Here is a 22610-nt window from a genome sequence, read left to right as displayed (position 1 = left end):
AGTTCAGTGAACATTATGATTGCATTTACGTCCAGGTTTGGCACTTGTCCACGTTTTCATGAACAAATGCGTTGCGGAAATGCGCTTTCGCTACAAAAAGGGTAATCATTGATCACAACAAAACAAGCAGGGATTATTAAATTTATTGGTACAATTAGAACGCATGTTTATTGACAATAAAAGAAGACACAATTAATTATACAATGATTTACACGTTGGGCCTTGACGTTAGCATTCCATTCCACATTCATTAGAATAGAATATCACATCTATACTTTCTACATTATCACATTACAACCTTATGTACTTTTCATGTAAAATCTGCAGGAAAAAAATTTTGCGTATCAGCTAAAAAAATTTGGTAAGACTTAGTCCATGAGATAAGAGTAATAGAGTCGTTTTTATGTATTGGACAACTGTTGTACTTTGGAAAAAATATATTCTAGACGTATCTGCGGAACTAATTTACATATCTGTTTATATTATTTGACTCAATTATGTGACCAGTCACTTTCTGCATTTATGGTATCGAGTACAAAGTTAACCTTGTCTGAAAAACCCAAGCATTTATTAGGTATGCAGGCTCTCACTTTCATGTTTGTTTATCATATATTATTTGGTCTGTAGTGCATTACAGAGGTGCATTACAACCTAGGAAAATTGATGGTAAATGGTCTGTCAATAAATAATTTTCCAATGACCACAGATTTTAACCGTAAAAAAAGAAATGAATTCGTCTTTTATAATATATGTAGGAAAATCCTAGCGACCAATTACCAATGCTAACGATATATAATGTGTTGCATGTAGCATAGAAACTACATTTATGGATGAAATGGACTGATTCCAAAGAAATTAGTGGTTTCGCAAAGCTTTTTATGTATATACACGGTTTTATCGTATCGTATCTTATCTCACTTTTTCTTAATTGTAACTGCCAAGACTATCAAGGTTCTTTCACACATGGTAACAGGTGCTATAATAAATATCTAGTATAACATCATAATAGTAAGCGATATCACAACCTGCAACTTCTAGAAGTTTTAAACGACCAGTGGGTCACTCAGAAATTATCATAATCAGCAATGCCATAGATATGTTTAATGGAAGCACTTAATATTCAAAACTTTATTTAAGATTCATGAAGAGTAAAACCAGTTAATAAGAACCATATATCGTATATATTTTTTATTTATTAAAGTGGAAAAGCACATGTCAAAAGCTGCTTCCCCTCTGGGTCGAAATAACGCAAGAAAGAATGGAAAATTCCCGTAGGAGACTAATATAAGGTTGCTATAGGAAAATATTATTTAATCTTTGTTGAAAATCAAGTGGGAAGAGCGTGACTGGGTAATATCATAGATTATCGGAAAACCCTGACGCATTCTCTGGGAGACAAATATTCTCTCTTTTCCCACATGCCACAAAATCACTGTGTTTACCTTCAGATGACGGAAGTCATTATTTAAAACTGATAGAGCTTTAGGCAAGCCGTCGCAGCAACCTTTGCATACACTCGCAAGTACCTAAAGGATTCCACACTTCGATTTAGCAACCCGAAAACTGTAGACATTTTGTGCCGATAAAGTGTTGTAGTTGCGACCAAATCCCACTAGGCGCTAAGCCATCAGCAGCTTGTTTGGTTAAAAACGGCGTTCGAACGAGAAGGTTTGCCTGCATAGCACAACAAACTTATATGTTACAAATCAAGCATGACACATCTTAAGCGTTCCACCCTATTTGGTAGGTAAATATGCCCAACAAGTTAGCTTGTATTCTACTAGATTCCATGAGCGCGGCTTTCCTGAGAATCAACAATATAATAATCGACTGGCGATTTTATAAAGCCGTCATTATCGCGCAATCGCCAATGCCACGATATTGATGGCAGTTTTGGTAGAAATGCGCGCGTTTTTATGGTTCGGACCGCCTGATGAAGAATGATGGTCCTGGTCGTTGTGATTGTTGTTGAGCAAAGAATGATCTGAAAAGTCAGGTGAGGATATAGCTTTCCAGCGTCTTCCAGATCCAGATGAGCCTTGTACCATATCAAACAATGTATTTATGAAGCGGGTCACCTCTTTGCTTGTGCCATCTCGCATTTTCGGCCATTTCGTATGCCTGTGGAATAATCATAGAAGAGGCTAAAGCATTATTCCGAAACTCCTCAAATAATTAGAAAGAGTAGTGTAGATATAGGCAGTGTGAATCGTATTATCACTAGCTGCTGGGGTTCATGCTGGTTACATACGAACAAGTTGTGTCTCGATATAGATAGCACACGGATTTATCAATATAAGTTATAATCGATGTGTTAGAACTGAACCAACCTTGGCATTAGAGATCCTTTGCAAGCCATTTTTTGGTGCGTCAATACACCGCATAGCCTTTGGACTAGACATTCGTGGATATCAGGATCGACATCAAGCTTTGCGAGAAAACGCACTAAATATTCGGTCGTCATGCGTATGCCCTATGTTTTCGGGAACACTCATTAGTTAATAGAAGCATTTGACCGTAGAGACACTGACGTGCCTCTAAAATCAAGTTAGTATCATTACGAGCCATCATGAGTCGTCAACTCAAGCCTGGTTTGCCTCGTTACTGCATTATTTCTGTGTTGTATCTTAGGTTTACTTATTGTTACTCTAACCTGTGACGGGGTCATGAAAGCGCAACCGTGCGGTTCGGTTGTGCGTAGATACGTAAAATGAGCTTCTAAATGCAAATAATAAGAAAATATGAAAAAAAAAAAAGTGACATTTGTGCCACAGGGTTCATTCGATCAAAACACCAACATTCCACTGCAAAGCTTAGTTTTCAGATCATATAGAAATGTAGAAGATACCTAATGCTAGTCTACTATAAAAAGTAAGCTGATTAAATTGGAGCTTGTTTGGCTGATCGTCTACGGTTTTACGAATGTATTCAGTCGAAACTAAATTGCTGGGTAAAATTCGTTTCAGGCACGATGTAAGCAAACTTGCAGCCATGATAAAAAAACAACAGTGTGTCGGTTCGCGTTGGATCCCCACAGATATCACAGCATTCATGGGTTGCTCTAAATCGAGCATGCGAAAGCAGAAGCGGGTTCCGTCACAGCTTAACGGAAAATCCAAGGCATAAAAAAGTGCGGACTCCGGAGTTGATCGATGTCGCCTAAAAATGCATTTCTGATGATCATGGATAGCTGGCTCACACATTTCATGAGAGTGGGGTCACCACGTTAGAGATTCAAACCATGTCACGGAGACCCTAGGCACGTGTCACAAATGTTAGACAGATTCTCTCTAAGACCAACTGAAACAAGATATTTGACAGGTGCCGTTTGCATCTTAATTATATGAAAAATGAAGCAGGTCGTATTAAGTGATTCTCTACCGAGAAGGTTTTTATTCTAAATGCGAGAATCAACCATGAAACTGATCGCTGGCTTACGTACAACGTAAATGATATACGTATTACGGGTAAAAGCAATTTTCCCACTAATAATTACATAGGACGTCATGCCAGTATCTTCTTTGTAGGCTGAAACAATAGATAGCTAAAGTGTTTGTACGAAGCATTTGTCTGTCAGAGAGCTGGTCGTTAGAATCGGATTCGCTGCGTAAGTATATGAGTATGTGCCGGAATGAATGCACATAACCGCTGTATGACTCTGGTTCGAATCCGCTGAGTTGCCGCGTATGCTGCATTAATGGGCATGAGTCCAGTAAGATTCGACGCGACAGCGCCGAGTGGCCCATTTGTGCTATGTTTGCACAGTTGCAAAGGAAACATTCGAAATGGGTCTCTGAGCGGTTTAGGCCTGGAATCAAGGTTGTACTCGGTGGTTCATGATTACATTGAACAAATATGACTGTAGGAAATGACACTTCGACCTTTTTTTTTGCAGAAGATTTCGTTGAAGCATCTCTTTTTTTTTACTACTGTTTTTGCTGCTGTTTTAGGAATAAGGTGTGAACAGAAGTCTAAACATAGTCCGGCCACTCTATAGATGGATTAAATCTAATATTAGCACGCAACTTTTCGATTCTTTCTAACTCGCTTCTGCTTTCATTTCAAGTCTTAAAAGGAAAGCTCTTTTTCTATGCTTTTCAACAATTTATCGTTTACTTGTTACACAAGAAATACGGCTATTTATTATTTGCATCATGTTACCTAGGCTACGTAAGGGAAAAGTTATTTCGAGTTGTATTTGCACTTGAGTGCTGTGGAGGATATACTCGGCAAAATGCCTGTATTTTTTTTTACGCAAATCGGCAAGCCGAAATTATTTGTCCATTTGATTTGTACATCGTCCCGGAAGTCATAGAAACAATTTCATAGGCGTTCGAGTTAGACGAGACTCATTTGGCCTTTGCAGCCGATCTTCGAACGGGTACGATGAAAAAAAGGAATACGATAACATATATTATCGTTAATGTAAGACTTGTTCCTGTTGTTGTTGTTTTAAATATAAATTCCACCAATCAACAGATATTTAAACCCTAAGCTCACTACGTTGTTTTACCTTATCTCTAAAATTAATTTGTCTGCAGATACCTAAATTTTCATTGTTACATCATTGTATTGGCCTGAGAATTCGTAGCTCACTTGCATTCTTTACAACTCTGCCCGTGCTTAAACAACGGGAAACACTTTTGTATTGCATATAGGCATATCTAATATTTTCGTGTTCTATTTCTAAATCTGTTCGGTTTCGGCGAAAAAGCCTTTGTTTTTCATGCTCCAAACAAAAATGCCATAATGACTTCCACAAGTTAAAAATTTAAGTTCCAAGTACATTGGAAATGCTGAAATTCTTTGTACATCTACGGACTTCAATACTGTGGAAATCATTATCATACAGCAAGTTGAGAGACAAATGACTAAAAGGTAAAACAAAATAGAAATACGAAAAAATAGATAGAGCTATCTGTAAGTATTCACTATTGTGTTTATTGCCATGAATGCGCACTCATTTCAAATGGAAAAGTCAAAACTACCAAGAAGAGGTAATAACAGTAAGAATGTATGTATTACTTAAAATATGCTATTTTCTTTTTTGCTGCTTCTTACGCATCCGTTTCGGGATAAGAAATAGATGAAGAAAACACTTCCTAATAATAGTTTCGTTTAGCCAATTTCTATAGACATTATTAACACAATCAAAGAAGAGTTACCTTGGGAAATGTTTGAAGAACAGAAGCAGGCTGCTGAGGTTTTAGGACTATTTGCGTGAGCTCAGCTGGGGACAGCACCGGGTCGCTTAAACCGGATTCGAGAAATGCCCACAAAAGTGCCGCGACGACGCATGGGTTGGGTTCATTTTTCAATCGTTCCCACGCACCTACAGTGCACCACCATTACCAAATATGAGTACACAATATAAAATACGATCCTTAAGTTAGTTTAGGCTGAGCAAGTATTATTGCAACAGCTAGTTTCACAAAAAGCACTTTCTACACATTTGAGTCCATTTTGTAAACTTTCGTGTTAAAAAGTACTCTCGTTGGCCGCTACAAGCTTTGTAATACGAAGTTTCATGTAATACATGAAGAGATATTGATATGTAAAATAGGGTGTATAATTAATTATACGGATGCTTCACAACCACGTTTGCTATATATATATATATATATATAAGAGTGTATATAAGCAAGATAGAAAGGGACGTATGTTCTTTCGGCCTCTTTCATGTAAGTTAAAGATACAGCACACTATTAAATCAATTTATCAACTATTGAATCACATAGAATGTATGTGTGTATAAATTAATAAGTTAGTAAGAAAAAATTTTTAAGGAAAGTGATGCAATGTGTAAAAGCCATATATTAAGTTCAGGGTTACAAGCTAGAAGATTAGCCGTGCACGCAAAACCTAATAGTCGCCAAGAAATTAACGGTCGTTGAACATTGCCGTCTTGTACCAGCTTTGCCGAAAGGAAACACTTTAAAATAAAGTCACAATTTTATTATTAGGTGGGGCAAATTCGTATCACTTAGTTGCACATATGATTCGTGTGTTTCCATCTACGTGCCTGCATCTTCGTTGAGAGCCCGCTTGTATTTTCGGATGAAGACCCAGAAGGACGGTTGAAGATCGCTGTATTGAAAAAGCATGCATTTGGCAACGATCCTCGAACACTGGCGAGCGCTTGAGTTGGCCCCAGATCCGGCATCGCCATGTCCGTTAAAAAAAGGAGTCTCGCTGCCCGCGCCATCGTGTTGACCCTCATCATCGTCAGCATCATTTTGGTTATAGTTACGTAGGTCTTTGTTGGCCTGAAGAAGAGCTTCATTCAGTGAATGCCTTAACTCAACTACTTCAGGTGCGTCGCTTTCGTTCTGGCTGTGTTCGTGGTTATTGTGCGCTTCTTCGAAAGGAGAGGGTGCAACTTTAGTGGAAGGGCCTACAAAGGGCAGATGCAGACAAGAACGGCCTATATTTGCGCAGCTACTGGAGCTGGCTGCCACCTGCGTTGCACGTACTGCCTTCGAAGTCATAAGCTGTCGGTAAATAACATTTTTTTCAAGAAGACTTTGCCGCTCGCGGCTTGCTTCTACACCTGCATACAAACACGTGTCATATCATTACCTTCTAGGCCGTTGTATTGTATACTTGCATTGCTATAATGGTATAACATAATGACTCATAATAACTACCGATCGACTGTGATTAGTAATCCTGTCTGTTTATCGTTGGGCGCTTCTAATGCCTCATACCGTGTTGTTTACTACCCGCGTGGCATGAAAGCTAGTTGAGCCTGAAAGACTCGGCGACATGGTTTAGAGTTTATAGAGCTCTTAGATAATAATTGTGTTCTAGGCATACTAACAGACCCCATGTGTTGCAATGAGATGCATTGCCTTCATAGTAGCATTATATCTTAATAATATCTAAAGACTAAGGAAGCAGCCCTCGGAGTCGTTTTTGTGATACTGATTAATAAAAAGCAATAGTTGCTGTAAATGCACTGGCGGATTTTAGAAGGTGATTAGAGTTATGGATATGTAGATAATGCTGCATCTGTCAGAAAACGCATGTAATATTATTCCTTACGTGCGTGGTATTCTGTGCATTGACTCTCATATATCCAAATAAATATATGTAACACATCAACTTAGCTAAACACGCAAGCACGTAATTTACAGCAAACAAGGGGAGAAAGGTATAAGAGATAGCCAAGATACTGAAAACATATTTCCATATCATAAATATACATAATATGCATACGTAACACGCTATTCAGTTGCTTAAGCTTGGAAAAAAGTTCTCCTTCTCTGATGTGGATCGATTCCACCCTAGAATGTTCTGTGATCGAACATGCATCAAGATTGTGTACAGGAGGTTCATGTATGGTCGTGGTCTTTGAGCTTCCGAGAATTTGAATTCCGAGTTTTTATTAATCTAAATTAGACGTATTTTCTCCAACGGTTTCCATGGCGATTGCCTTAATACGATACTAAGCTATTAGTTCATAATGGGTTCAATACTTTCGCTCCTCTCAGCTTCAAAGTAGCTGCCGCGCCCAATGTATTACGGAGAAGCTTGGTTGTAATCTGCTGAGGCTTTTCCGTGAGGTTTTTTAGTCTATTCCCGAACGGCAGTTGTACGACGCATCGGAACAAATATAAAGAAGAGAAAACTGGTACTCTACAATGTTCTACAACCTAGTTCATTATGAAACGGTAGGTGATAATAATATTACCAAGTTGTTAGGAAGTACTGGTCTATATTGTGAGTAGTTTGAACTAGCCATATACGCATAATAAATTGGTTGGTATGCTTGTTTTACACTGGTGTTATTATTCCTCTCATTTTGGATTCTTTCTTCTTATTATGGATTCAGAATCTTTATAAGCGATCATCTACTTACTATTCGAATAAACTTCCTCGTCGCTCACATCGGAATCATCCGAAGATTCGAGATTCGAGTACAGACCTGCTGATTCGAGCAGACCTTTCAAACCTGAGACCATCATCTCATCTGAATTTTAATCAATCAGAATCTGTTAGAAATTACAGAGTGAATTCTAAATTAGACATTTCTGATACTAACAATGGTGACATGTCAGGGTAGTTATTTTCCAGAACAGGACAATCATCACCATCGTCATGCACATGAATTAAATCCAGTTGTGATCAACCAAATTTTACTAAACTACACGTGGTACATATATATATATATATATATATATATATATATAGAAGAATACTGGCCTTCTGTGTTTTGCTGTTGGCTGGCGGCTGATGATGGCGCTGACGTCGAAGTCGGAGTCGTAGCAGGTTTCCACACAGTGTCATCGTAAGTCGCGCCTATGAAGTCTTGATAGAACGCCGTCAAGTTGTTCAACTAGGAGATGATCATAAGAGGCGCTATATATTGCTAGTGTGAAGACACCGAAACGCAAAGCTTTACAAGTACAAACACGTGCTGTATACAATATAGGTTAGCAATCATAGATCAAGCAACCCTTCATTCGCAATCAACAGAAACGTTCAACTCTGAACAACGTTACCGTAATGCGCAATGCAGCATTACTGAATGAAAATACTTAAAAAATTTTAAGTTAAACTTCGACTTTGGTTGCTGGTTTATTTAATCACGGTAGCGAAGAAACGACTAATGGTGCATTTTATTTAGTACTTCTTTTATTTATATATTTATACTTTATTTAGTACCAATATTGGAATCAGAAGTACTAGAATGCATATTTTATTATTTCCTTTAAAATTAATTCTGATGGTTACTTGAATTGGTTTGGAAGTGCTTAAGAACGATGGTTTTCGCTTTATTTACTTGCAGCTTTGGCACCCTATGTATATAGCGATCGTGCCTTAACAAGCTTGTGTTGTGTATATACGGATAACTGCGCAAATAAAAACTATATTCTTTCCCATGAAAGGACTACAACAATTGTTAAGTCATCTTTAAAACTCAATTCAAGAACCAATAAGTCAACATACAAGCTGACCTTGGAATCAGCGAAAACAATGAGAAATTGATAAAAAAAAAACCATTGTCGAACCCAAAAGATATGAGTGAGCAGCTACCGATGTTAGCCGCGGTCACGAACACAATACATTCTGGTCAATAGCAAGCCGATGCTCAAGCGGAACTGCAAGATTTTAGGGGCGAAAACGTAAGTAGCAAAATGCAATGGATAATGCCACAGAGAAGACATCTCTCTTGTCTTGGCCGAACGATGGATAATCTGGTTCCGTCAAAAGCTATTGATTCGACGACAACAAACCGGCCGACCTAAGCCTACCTAGCCAAAGCGTACATAATATACAACATGCACAGATAATGGATTACCATCGTAATCATAAATTTTCCTGAAGTTATTCGTAACAGAGAGCACACAAAACCCTCAAACCGTTCACTATGCCTTTCAAATCCTTGCCATATATACGACTAGTATCTATTTAAGATTAGGTTAGGCATATTATGGTGCTTTGCCGTCCTATGACTGCTGTATACACAGCCGACTATACAATATACGGAAGCCAATTTAAGAAGCCACAGTAAATTTAATATTAGGACTAACTTAGGTACCACCAAAAAGAGTCGGTGGTACCGCACGGTACGACATTCATGAAGTCATGTGTACTTGTGAGTCCCTGAAAAAATTCCGTTTAGCGTCATGCTACGTACTATGCGAAGTTCAGAACGGTAAGATGCTAAAGGCACGTACAAAAGAATTAAGAGCGATTTCACAGTGGCATGTAGGAACGTACTCCGTTTGCATGGTTTGCCCAGGAACCTGTCCAGAAACATTAGTCATGGCTTGCAGCATTTTTCAAAGCGACAAATTTTATTTACTTACACGCGCTTGTCTACAATTTTTGGCAGAAGGTTTAGCATATTTGTCGAAAACGTCACTTATCGTCGTCCGCTGATATCTGTTCAAAGCTTTCTGGCCCATCGGCTTTTCGACGTTGTGCTGTTCCGTATAAAGTATCGTCAAATTGGTTTAATTTCAGGGCTCCGTTGGATTGTTCTACTATTGATGGACTACTGCTGTGACGCGGGCAGCGCCTCTATTGACGGATGTGACCAAGTCGACGTCATCTATACGTTTTACTATTTATTCATAGAAATGGATAAACAACTCGATTACAGTTACCGCAAATACATTCAGGAATGTCTTCCTCCGCCGGCATAACAACCTATCTTTCGCTATGTCAATAGCTCATGCAATGTAATTAGGTCTTTGGTTTCCTTCTCGTTGGGATTGACAGCGTAAATTGTTATTTTAGCCGAGTGCACAAAAGCCAATTGGTAAAGCTTCGGTGCACTTTTCGATCTGAGTGCATCAGTTAATCAGAAGGAGACAACGCTAGAAGTTAGATGGCTTTAAAGTTAGGACAATGATAATAAAGCCTAGCTAGTATTCCGATTCATTATTCAGCATGAGCAATGGCGCTCTGTACGAATCAAATGAACGAATGGCCATTGGTCGAACTGCAGCTGCGAAACACACGCTCAGACCCCAACAATAACTCTATAGAATAAGGAGAAAAACAGCTGTGATAATATGGTGCAGTCGCTTAAATTAGTCATCTTCGTACTGATTCGCAGTGGATAGGATTAAACGCTTTTTCAGCCTAAAGCTCTATGTAGCGTTCCCTGTTTGGCATGAGATGGCGCGAAGGGCGATATAACAAATGTCTGCTGTAAGCGCAGTTTATGACCAGTATAGAACATTGTGTTTAGATAGGTATAATATATAAGATAGGTAAAGCAAAAGTTCTTTGTGGATCAAATAGGTAATAGTAGTAGCTGAATGAATCTTATAATTACCAGTAGTTATTTAATCTGATACATATATACACTGGGTACCTGATAAAAGTGACTTGAAGGAATTGTTTTTTGGGCAGTATCGATATCCCTAGAGGAGAATTATAATCTGAAGATCGAGTCAAATACGTTTTTCGTCGTTAATAGGGCGCACCTGCATCGTTTAACCAAATTATCAGTACATAAACATTACTTGACTCTGTAATACCTAAAATCAGCGAAGGCATGAAGCGCGTGAAAAATTGGCATTTACGAATAGCACGCCTTCAGTCACATACGAAATTTGTCGAACTCACCTCGATATTTTCGCTGTCTTCTGACGATGCCGTCGAATGGCCTTTGTCAGGTGTAGCAAGATGGACCAGCCGTTCACAACAATGATAAACTAGCCGCGGGATATATCTGCATTATTTAGACCACAAGATGTTCCCGCGGGTCTTAGATAGTTTTTTTTATTGACAACTCTGCCTGATTACGAGACCGCTTTGGTTCGCGTGAGTCCTCTAACAGGACTGGAGCTGAAGACTATTATAGTCTGAAATCTCCGGTGTAAGATCTATTGGCTCCCTATTTTTTGACACTACCTTTTGAAATTAATAATTGTATTACCGCTATAAGCTTGTCTTTTTGCGTTTGCAGTAAAAACGATGCTAAATAATACTGTCGTATAAATTGACAAGCCCACGTGCAACCTATGCAAATCCAATTCAAGGTCTCGTTGGACTAACATCTCTAGCTAACTATAACCAGATGTCTGCAAATCGGAATTTTTATTTTTTAAAAAATGCTTACCGCAGATGACGTTGCTCTAAGCCATGAAGGATTTTATTTTGATCTTCCAAACACTTCCACAACGTATACGTCTTTTTTCCTTTGTCCCTGAAGAACAACGTTACGAATGTCAGGACCAGCGAAAATTTTAGATAAGCGGCATCCTAATTTTACTATAGGAAAGGTATCAGCTTTGTTATCTTTGAAAGTAACCGCGATCCTTCAACAAAGCGCGATCTACCGCGACAACAATAACGCGCCCTAACAAAAAAAAGCTGCATGTAACCTGCAAGAGACTAATGAGAGATTTAAAAAATAATCGCTTTTTTTGCTCTAACATCCTATACATTCTAACAGACTATATGCTAAAATGCCATACCACCGATAAATCGTTTGTATTTGATTTGTTTTCTTGTATGTTTAGATAGGACAGAAAAAGTGGTGTGTATATATATATAGCGTTGTGCACTTGTAGTATTTGCTTTGGTAGCGTGGCACTTACGAGTTTTGACGATATACCCAGCTTCACACATATTCACAATTTGAAAATACTGATTAACTTACTGTTGTGCTGGAAAAACGACAAAGAGGGGAAGAACGTATTGGGCAAATTCTTGAACGCAAAGTATTTGATCTGAAGTCTGAATTGAACCTGGTCGCTTCAGACGAACATACCGGATTGCGTCATTTGCCCGACATCGCAGCCAATAGATCTAGAAAGAAAATGTTGACAAAATTCCATTATTTCAGTTATGTGACATTAAAACCTGTCATGGTCCTTAAGGGTCACTGCGCATAATTAAAGATGGCCCAAAGTATTAGTATTTACAATAACTTTGTCGCTCATATCTGTGTTAATGAACAAATAAGTGTTGTTTATAACTTTTCTTAAATGGCAATCAGTACCATATGGAATACTTAGATAGCCTGCTGACTAGTAACGAAATTGATTTGTTTTGTAAATTTGTAAGAGAAAGGCTCATCAAGCATTTCAGTCAGTTTTATGATCTTGGTAAACGATTTATATAAGCGTACTGATTGGACATAATTTGGCAAGGCAGAATGAATCTGCCTTAGACACAGCGGTGCCGTCAGGTCATAGTGTTGGCAATCAACGTCTGCGAACACAAACTTCCCGGACTGCACACCCACCAATTTATCCACCCATTTTACAGAAACTTTCCAGCTGATGGGCAGTTGCAGCAATAGCAGCATCGACTGGTCTGGTCTTCTAGATGCCATTTTCTCCTCCACCCGCGATATAACCCGACCGTTTACGTGTGAATATCACTGTATCCACGTGTGAAGACACCAAATTCTGTTAATCGCTTATATGGCAAAGTGCTTAATTAGGGCGAAATCCAGTTTAAGGGATCTAGGATTGCAAGCAATTCTAATAATGACTAACGTGAACAATTAGAATGTCAAGCGGAGTGCGTCTAGGTCCTAATCGGTTTGAAGGCCTAACGGCAGTTCCAAGCATAAAACTCGAATTGTTTAGCTCCTAGGAGCTATGCAGTAAAGTGCCCTGGCCAACAAGTGCATAACGTCGGTACCAACACACTGCAAAAATAAGATCACACGTAGAGTTCATCGGAAAGCCACAAATCACGACAACATTGTCGATCTGTGCAAGCAACTTCCATACGGATCTTTTTCCATGCAGTGTATAGTGTAAATGAGATGAGGAAAAACGCCTGGGAACGATCTAATGATGAGAGATATAGCTTCGACTCTCATGGCTTCCGCGTAAATCTTATTTATTACGTGCAGTACAGTGCAGACAGCATCGAGATGTACTCTGTATGTACGATAGCTGTTCTAAGATAGCTCGATTCGATGATGTCTACTGCATCATACCGGGGCCTATGTATAAAATGGCAAGGTAACCTACGATAAGATGAGAATGTCTCGAGCTATGCAGCTTTTAAGCTATGAAGCATCTTTAACTATACGATTGAGATATGCTCGGGTAGGTTTTGTGTGTATAATAACTTTATCAAGTACTATGATTATCTCTATGGGTAGGTTGTTACTACACTGTTAGTTACAACCACGCTGTAACTAGTTTTTCGCAGTTTATATAAAGGTTTAATAAAATATGTGTTATGTCTTTCGTGGAAGACTGTTTCAATTATTTGAAGGGTTCGAAGGGAAGCTCGATTCAGTAAGATGCCTCCTATTCTAGAGACTTTAAGAAGCACAAGAATTCTGTTATTTTAATTAAAAATTTTTATAACTCGACCTGAATTGTTGAACGAAACACCAGCTATTATGCCAAAATAAAAGCTTGCTCCTTCCATTAAGCGCTTAGCGATGAACATAATTAGATTAGCTTGTTTCTTATAGCAAAAAGAAAAAATAACCTACGAATGTGAAATTATTTACCAATTACTGAAAACGCAGAGTGTCCATGATTTCTGACCCGGCTTAAGACTTAATTATTTGTAGTATATAAAATAATTTTAAGCGGTAGAATAACGGTCGTCGGTTTCTGCTCGGTCTGAATGATGCTGTTAAGGGGACTCAGTTTTGCGCCTCCAAGCGATTTTTAATGCACCAATTATTAATTTACGATCGGGGGGCGGTCAGCATTTTACATCTTCCCAATGATCCCAGCAACTCTTGAGCGCTAAATTTAGAGGAATCGATTTAACGGACGAACTCAACATCTATATTTGTGCCTTGTCCTCTGACTATTACCATAACAAGGATAAAACATACATCAGACGGAGAAACAGACGTTCGTCAACATAGGATGTGTGTGTATCTATATATATACATATATAAAGATGTCATAGAGGGCGCTGCTCGCATCATAGAAACGAAACGGCGCTAGCTGACTAAAAAAATGACAAACACATATACGAACTAAATTTGGCGATAGGACGCAATTGGATAGAATTTGATATATAATATAATACAAGGCTATCAGCAGTCCCACTCAAAAGAAGGATTTCATGAATAAACAATAGTAAGTAGAACAATAATCCATATTTCTCATCACGCATCCAAATAGGCTTCGGACATTTGTGCCATATAGTTATAACTGTATACCGACCATCTCCTAAATGGCTCAGACGGCTTTGGAAGCCTGGTTTGACGAGAAAGCGACGCCATAGAGGCGAAGCTTCTGGGGAGCATTGGAGTATTTATAGCATAGATTTACAGACCTATAAGTGATAAGCGTTCCGCCTCAGTTGCAGTAATGCAGTGTAAACATCAAACATTTTTTACGTTTTACGTCTCCCGGTTCGAGCACTGGAGGTTTTTTTGATAGCGTTGCGGTTTACGTAGATGGCAAAATTTATAAGTTAACTTCTTCTACCAGTAGTAGTTGAATGGATGCAACCCTCAACACATACTTGTTTGCACCAATTGTCATTAATCATAAAATTCCCTTACGTGTTATAGATTTGCATGTGTTGAGTTGTGCTAGGTTTTTTTTATACATTTGACTGTTTTGGTTACGTTGTACCGAGAAACAAATCTGCGTTAACATAGTGCGTTCGAATAGAAATATGGCATTGCAAAGAAATACGTCAAAGGTACTCTGCCGTACGAAACAGGTGACTTAAATAGAAAATATCGGTCAAAAGCCTTTATATACAAAAATAGTATTATACCGAACCAAATACAGGATCAAAATATTGATACCAGTAGCAAAATCATCGTTAATAGAGCAGCAGCTCACCAGATAACAGGCGATGAGCACTCCCGTTCGTCCTAGGCCCGCGTGACAATGTACAGCGATTTTGCCCTGCCGTAGACTGAAAGACATTACCTTCACTATATCAAGTATTGTCCACTTGGGCAGCGTTCCATAGTCCTTCCATGCAAAATTGTAAAAAAATACTGAAATGTAACAGAAGCAAACATTTTTCACTTTAAATGATCGGACCATTAAACCCAAAGGAAGTAAAGTAACACACTCAAAAACCATTGTATTTTTTTAAGGTTATATATATATATAGGTTATATATATAGTTTATATTATTATATACACTGTTTTTTTACCACTACCCTTGGTTGTAAGATCATATCAGTTACACTGATCCTATGAAGGACTCTTTGGCCCTAAGCGAGACAGGGCCCGAACACAGTTTTTCGACACTAGAGTGAGTGTTAAGATCGGTCACACACATCAGACGCAAGCGGGACACGGTAATGAAAGCTTGGGCAGGATCATATAAAGGATAGCTCTAGCCCGTGTTAGATGTGACTGCTAATCGATAATAATCGATCTCGTTGCAACTTTGTTGCCGACATACTTAGATACCTCTAATCAGATAGCTTCACTTCTAAGTATCGAGTATTGAACCTAGGTTGAATTGTTGCGCAAGGTACAGCGTGGTGGTGGTCTTTTTGTAAGAATGTGCACGCTTTTGATTGAGTTACTTGAAAACTGTGTACGCTGCAATTGAATGTCGAAGTTTGCACATTGCTTAGCTTGTTTACTCTATCTCGATCCAGCCATTAACTTGGCGCTGCTGTTATATGGCCGCCAGTTTTTCTTGTGAAAAAAAATCCACCTTCACTCGTCGTCTAAAGCTGCTTGATCCAATGCTGGCCTTGGCCACATTGCCCAGTATGGTTTGTCAAGGAAATTCCATGAAAGCGAAGAAGCCTTTATAATTCACTAGCACCCCGTAAACTGGCAACCTATAATCATACATTTCCGTTGGTAGCCAGCAATCACTAGAACTCAAATCCGCTTCGAAGGCCTAATTCAGATGTTCTGTTACTGCTACCGTGACGCTAACGATTAGACTCGGAGTGTTAAACGCTTCCATGGCACCTCTTACGGCCACAATGACGTTCCTCCAAACATCAGAGAAATCTGGAACCGTTAACTGTTCCTAATAGTACTGTTGCTACGGCCACTATAAAGAGATTGTAATCTGAATCACAGCGCCCTAGATTAGAATCGCAGGCCAATGCTTAACGGACATCGCTCGTAGGTACTTCTGGGAAATGTAGCTTTGAACGCCTTTTGTGCTAAAAAACTATGGAAAATTTGATATTATAATTAAATCATTGCTATATAAGCATTATTATATTGCAGAGTACAGCTCTCTTATTCTACATCTTTTAAGAAATGGGCACAAATTTACGAGATTTTTTCTATCTAGAAGGGCGGCTTGTTACAAAATCAACTTAAAAAGCCCTTCGTAGTGACTAGCAATATTGTTTGTGTGCTATACACAAATCAATAAATAGATTAGACACTTAAAATAATTAATTTATAAAATATAGGTACAAACGAAAACTGTAAATTAGGTCTATCTCGTACTTTGCTTTTCCATGAGCTGCATGGGTTTATAGGAGAAACCCTCATCCTCGAGTCCATTTCCGCACGATGCATGTTCGCCTGGACTTTGAAGATTGAAGACGGCTCGAATTCCATGCTCCTGAAACTGTTGCACGATGTCATAGCGCACAAGCAGGCGTGTCGTGGGCCGAGACATTGCCAAAACGTCATCAGTTACCCTGAAATAGAAAAACAAAATAACAATCTGACATAAGATATACGTGCCAATGTATTTGCCTGCATTTTAAGGAGAACACGAATAAAAGCATTTTAGTAGCCCTTCTTTCTTCTCTCTATATTACTTCTGCTGTTACGGTATCAGAGAACATAGATATAGAAATAGATGTGTACATAATTCTGTTAAAAATCACAGTTAACACGGAGCTATGACACAAACAAAAAGAACGTTTGTCTCATTGGTTCGCCTAATGCATTATATATATATATATATACATGTAGATGGAATTTTGGCTTGTGTGCGTTCATTTGAGCACATGTACACGAACAAAGCCAGTGTAGTACAAAAGTAGACGGCCAGTATATGCAGATAGTACACTCACTGTCTGTGAGTCAGAAGTGCTCGGTTATTGATGGCAGCTGTTTGTCGCACGCCGTTGTTGCTGGCGTGAACGTGTCCGTTCGCGTATCTGTATACGTCTGCCCGGTCATGTTTAACGCTAGCCTAAAGCTCTGCTTATATCGTGCGTTCAGAAGGCATATTTAGCATGAGTACTTGCCTCCACGCATCCGTGACTGCCTCGTATTCTGGGACTCTAAGCTAGCTTCAGTCAAACGGTCTGTCTTGATGATAGAACAAACATTAATACTATGGCTCTTAACAAGAGAGAATCACGAGCCGAGGGTATCTCACGCTAGCAACAGAAAAGCCTTTTTCCTTTAACATTATTTTCATCTAAAGCTATACACATGCGTGTTAGTTAATATAACAGTAGTTAGTAAAGGTAGTCAATCAATATAAGTAATCCTGTAATACCAAAAACTAAAGGTTTGATATGCGCCGATATGCGCAACTGATGAAGTCTGTGAAATAAGGAAACGGACCTAAAAGCGCATACGATTACACGATATTCTATTGGGGATATCAGCTTAATCGGTACCGCATTGAAACTCGTAGAATTTATTGGCTATGAAAGTAATGGTAAAACGTCAGAGGATCTTTGGCCGTTTTTTTGCAAGTGAAAGTCTGCAACACATAGCAGTATGTATTCCGTAGACGGGATGAATTTATCGGACTGAACGGTCCAGCCATACACCGAAATCTCAAGCGTCACCTACTAGACTTATCTAATAATATGTTCTTATTGTAAGAAGTAATGATACTTGATTATGAATATTACCAATGCGAGTAGAGTCCTCTGATGGCAGACTGTTCGGGTGGCCACTTCATTCCACCGCAGTATTTGCACGACTTTCCGCCACAGAAAAGCTGACATTGAAGATCGGGTGAGGTCGTTTTGCGCAGTCGTTCCGATATGGCGTGGTAGCTAAAAATAGATAATATTCAGTTCAGAAAAAACTGTTTTTTATAAAAGGTCGATCATTCAAGATGTTAATTGCTGATCCGTTTGTGCAAATCGTTGCACAATGATGCTACACAAATGGCCGATCCCGAAGATATCTTTAAAATATAGTTAATTAGTAATGATTCTTCACCTCGTACGCAGTTTGTTTTTCGATGATTTTTATTATGTTTTTTAAGTAAAACACCTTGTAAAGACCCTGAACGTGAACACATAAGTAACAATCGAAACGTATACGAATAAACATCGTGTTCTATAGATCGTTATTCGATTGGGTAAACACCACTCTATGTAGAAACTATACGATACTTTACTACGAACGGCAATATTTAAGTTTGACCCATCGAAGTGAGTCATTTCGACCCTTCGATGAGTCACACCGAAATACGTCAAATGCATATTTAGCATTAATTTATTCTCAGATATCTGCTAACAATCAATACCAATGGCTCGGACAAATAGGCAGACCCTACAATGCATTATCAAGAATTCAGACGCATTGGTTTCTATCGATCTGCGTTGATCTGTGCTGGGTAAGTGTGTAGATAGGCAGCCGTATCTAAATGAAAATAGTTAAACGTCGGATGCGAGCAGTGATTGAAATGGTACCTTGATCTCTTGGCGCTACTAAGACTAAAACTACTTCTTTCTTTTACAGGAACACTCTACGGATACTTCTAAATAATCTTGAACACACAGAAGTAATAATACAGCCGTACAGAGCGTCCATTCAGAAATTCAGATTTGAGATTGCCCGCCTTTTACCGTAACGTTTCTAGAAACCTCATAAGGAGCTGATTAGCGGTTTACGTATTTTTGGGGATGGTACGAACCCGATCTTTTCTTTTTGAATTCGGTCAATTATCCTCAAACTGATTTTTGCTCAGATTTTATTTCATGCTTTTTTTCAGGGTGCTAATATTGAATCGGGGAAAAAATCAGATTCTTCCTTCATATCGGTGTGATCAAGGTGCATTTGACTAACACTTCGCGCGATTTCCCAGCAGCGTCTTATTCTAATTACTACTGCCAATAATCCAAATTTAACTTAATAGTACTGTTCGATCAGAAAACCAACTAAAGGAATCGCTGTTCTCCAAGGGACTGTTACGTCTAAAGGTAAAAAAAAAAAGTTTAACATAAGAGTTATTTTCGCCATAGGAGAACCACAGTCAACCAATCAGTCAGTAGGAACGGCTCGGAGAACGAAGTTTCTTTCTATTTCATACTGAATGATTTTATTTGTAAATGTGTTTCGGTCCTGTTTCAGAATAACATTTCTACTGTCGATGTGCACGCTTAGTTTGAGAAGATATTACGCCAAGAACAATTCGATTGGGCAATATCAAAGCTACACCTTTGGCTTGAATGCTGCTGAATGTTGTCCTTAAGGCTCCGGTGTGAAAATACTTAGTAGCAGAGTACGCTTTCCTATGTTAGGCCCACGTTGCGGAATAAAAGTATTGTGAACATGACATAGAAAAGCAGGGTCACGAAGCGTTGACCTTACTAGCATAAAGTCCAACATCAAATAGCTGATTATTTCGCAAAATGACAGATTGAATAACTCTTCGTAGAGCACTACATCGTCCTGCCGCAGCTAAACAGCCTAAGTCAAATTGCGGCCTGTGTTCTGCATTTGAAAGCCTTAGAGCAAAGCAGCCCTTACAGACCCAGTTAAATTTTTTGTATAGCCATGTGAAGAATTGTCTGTGTCTTAAATAGCCTTTATTGCACTAACGCTTGTCGTGGAACATTTTCGGCTTTGTATAGGAGTTATTTGTTTTTGCGCCATGCGAGCATGAGGTTGATGACAAGTAGTTATAGATAGGATTGTCACCAATCCCACACAGAATACAATTACCCCTTTTCGAGACTCTCACGCGCGTAAGGCGCTCACGGCTATACGGAGTCTGCTCGTGGCTACGCAGTCTACTTAGGTTTAATGGCGAGCATTTGCCGAGAGTAGAGTTTATAAAACATTGTCATCCGCTTTTTACGGCCGTCCAGACCGTGATTTCTAGTCTAAATCAACAGCTAATACACCTACAGGTACAAACTACAGCGAGAAAATAGCGAAGACTGCAGTGTCGGATACGGAATTGTTGGGTCGTATGTTTTTACCACATAAAAGACTGGTATTAAAGAAATACAGCCAATCTAAAAAAATACACAGCACCAGCGTCCTAGAATTTTTATTAGTCCGGCAAATCAAATGGGCAGGTCGTGAAATATTGTGGTGAGTAATTTGACACAATATGATAACTATTAGGTGGGATTATATCGGCGTCATCGTCGCATATTTAGCTAGGAACACGTTTCATAATCTCAATGGTAAGTAAGCCTGAGGAAAATCCCATTGTTGAAGCGCACGGCTTAGTAGTCCTACACGATAATAGAAGAGAAAACAGAGCATCTTTCAATAGACTCAACGTGCCTTTCAATAAAAAGGGGTAGGCGGCACTCGTTGCCCCAACCCACATATATACGCATCTAGTTTAGTAATACACTGTGTTTGAGTAGATAGTATACAACCTGGAGCGTCACTCGCAGGATCGGTTCCAACTCGAACCTTAGCCTGAGGTCGCTGACAAAGAAAAAGCTAAAAAAAGAAAAACAAACGCTCGGTCCTGTGAGCAATTCAAAGGTCCGACGACACCTCTGGCAAACAGAAAAGATATACATTAAATTTTAATGTAACATGATCGATAAGTGCTATTTGCGACACTTTGCCAGTCTACCTATTCTTATGGCATTGGACGGCTTGACGCTGATTTACTTTTAGAACCCGCATGTCGCCTATAGGTGTGTGGTGTCTCAGTGGCTAAGAGTTTGTATTGGCACACCTGAAAAAGATTCAGATGGACGCTGAACTAAACAAGTTCTAGACCAGTTCCTTTTCTATTATTAACAACTTCCTATAGCAAACTCTAATATAAAGAAAAGTCATATTGATATGGGTAACCTGTAGAAACAAAGACTCACGCTGTTCTGTGTGCAAGGACAATTTATCAAACGGATAACTGTGAAATTGCGAAGTCCTTGACGTTTATCAAAGACCAAATATTTCTCACTCTCTGTGAACATTCCTATATGAAACGCTGAACGTCTGAATCGTGTCTGTGTGTAAAATGCTGTTCAGATGTATCTGGATTTAGTTATTAATAACGATCGATGCACGCCGCTTGATTAAAGAGGTGTACTAGATAGTAGCCACTATTTCAAAAGCTAACTGACCTTCCGTATTATATGTACGTCACGTAATGATTCTTTGTAATGTCATATATTGTCTTCCAAATAGAAGACAATATATGAGACTACCAGATGAATAGTTTGCTTACAGACAAACTGTATCTTAATATATAACATAATATAGTATTTACTATCAAGATATTGGCTTGATGAACTTCCTAAAAGTCCACTTGAACCTTTAATTCGGATCTGAATCTGTCATTCATCGTAAACCCATTAACAAATATATAGGAAATAAGGAAGAGGACATGATTGATGAAATGAACGACTTTCTATAATATGGAAGATAAACTATAATCAGCTCTCAGATAATGGTGACTTGCCTTAACACTATTACCAAAGCAAAGATGAATACCCAGCAAAAGAAGACGACGGCTGTAATAAGTCAATTTTTCTAGAGAATAGATAGAACTCGTATGATTTTTTTTTTTGGCACGAGATGTGTTCGACGATGTTATATTATACGATATATAATGAATTAAAGTGACCTCACATATGTGTTGGTGAAGACTGGAGAGTACGGAAGGTTTTTAGTAATTTAAATAGCCGTTATATATTCAGAAGAAAAATAGAAGACGCCTGGCCCACATACCTGATAATGATAGCTTCTTTGACACCCTTTCGATCTCTGATTGGAAACCAAGGAAATCTATTATAATGTAAAGTAGTATCTCGAACTTTTGGATTTGAAGATGTTCGGCTTCAGTTTGGCTAGATCATATACGAAACGATACGGTCTTATCCTATGAGTTGCTTAATATCGATGCGCTATTCTTAATTAAAACGCCCTTTCGTTCAAAGGTAAAAGACACAATTATATAGAGGACCTATAGCGACTAGAGCAAGTTACGTATATAAAGCATTTAAGAAAAAACACGAAGAAAAAGCTATAGATTTTGCGGCCTTATTCTGATTATCTACTAACGCGATACGAAATCTTCAATCG

At 38.7% G+C, this 22610-nt stretch overlaps 1 protein-coding gene across 1 annotated transcript; it reads right to left on the bottom strand.

The window, feature by feature from the left end:
• Positions 1 to 112: 112 nt before the first annotated feature.
• LOC111268041 (protein tyrosine phosphatase domain-containing protein 1) lies at positions 113 to 18376 on the bottom strand (the record flags this gene model as incomplete). The annotated part of the gene is given in 12 exon segments (XM_022846730.1): positions 113 to 2121; positions 2331 to 2473; positions 5166 to 5332; positions 6023 to 6550; positions 7862 to 7972; positions 8206 to 8338; positions 11086 to 11191; positions 11582 to 11668; positions 12125 to 12273; positions 15255 to 15415; positions 16854 to 17050; positions 18230 to 18376. Coding segments are annotated over 12 exon segments (2197 nt in total), but the record flags the coding sequence as incomplete, so codon positions are not given.
• Between the last annotated feature and the right edge of the window lie 4234 nt (positions 18377 to 22610).

The sequence above is a fragment of the Varroa jacobsoni genome, unplaced genomic scaffold (genome assembly GCF_002532875.2).
Source record: "Varroa jacobsoni isolate VJ856 unplaced genomic scaffold, vjacob_1.0 scaffold_1250, whole genome shotgun sequence".
NCBI lineage: Eukaryota > Metazoa > Arthropoda > Arachnida > Mesostigmata > Varroidae > Varroa > Varroa jacobsoni.
Note: the sequence above shows the minus strand (reverse complement) of the source record. Positions and strands in the feature narration are given on the sequence as shown.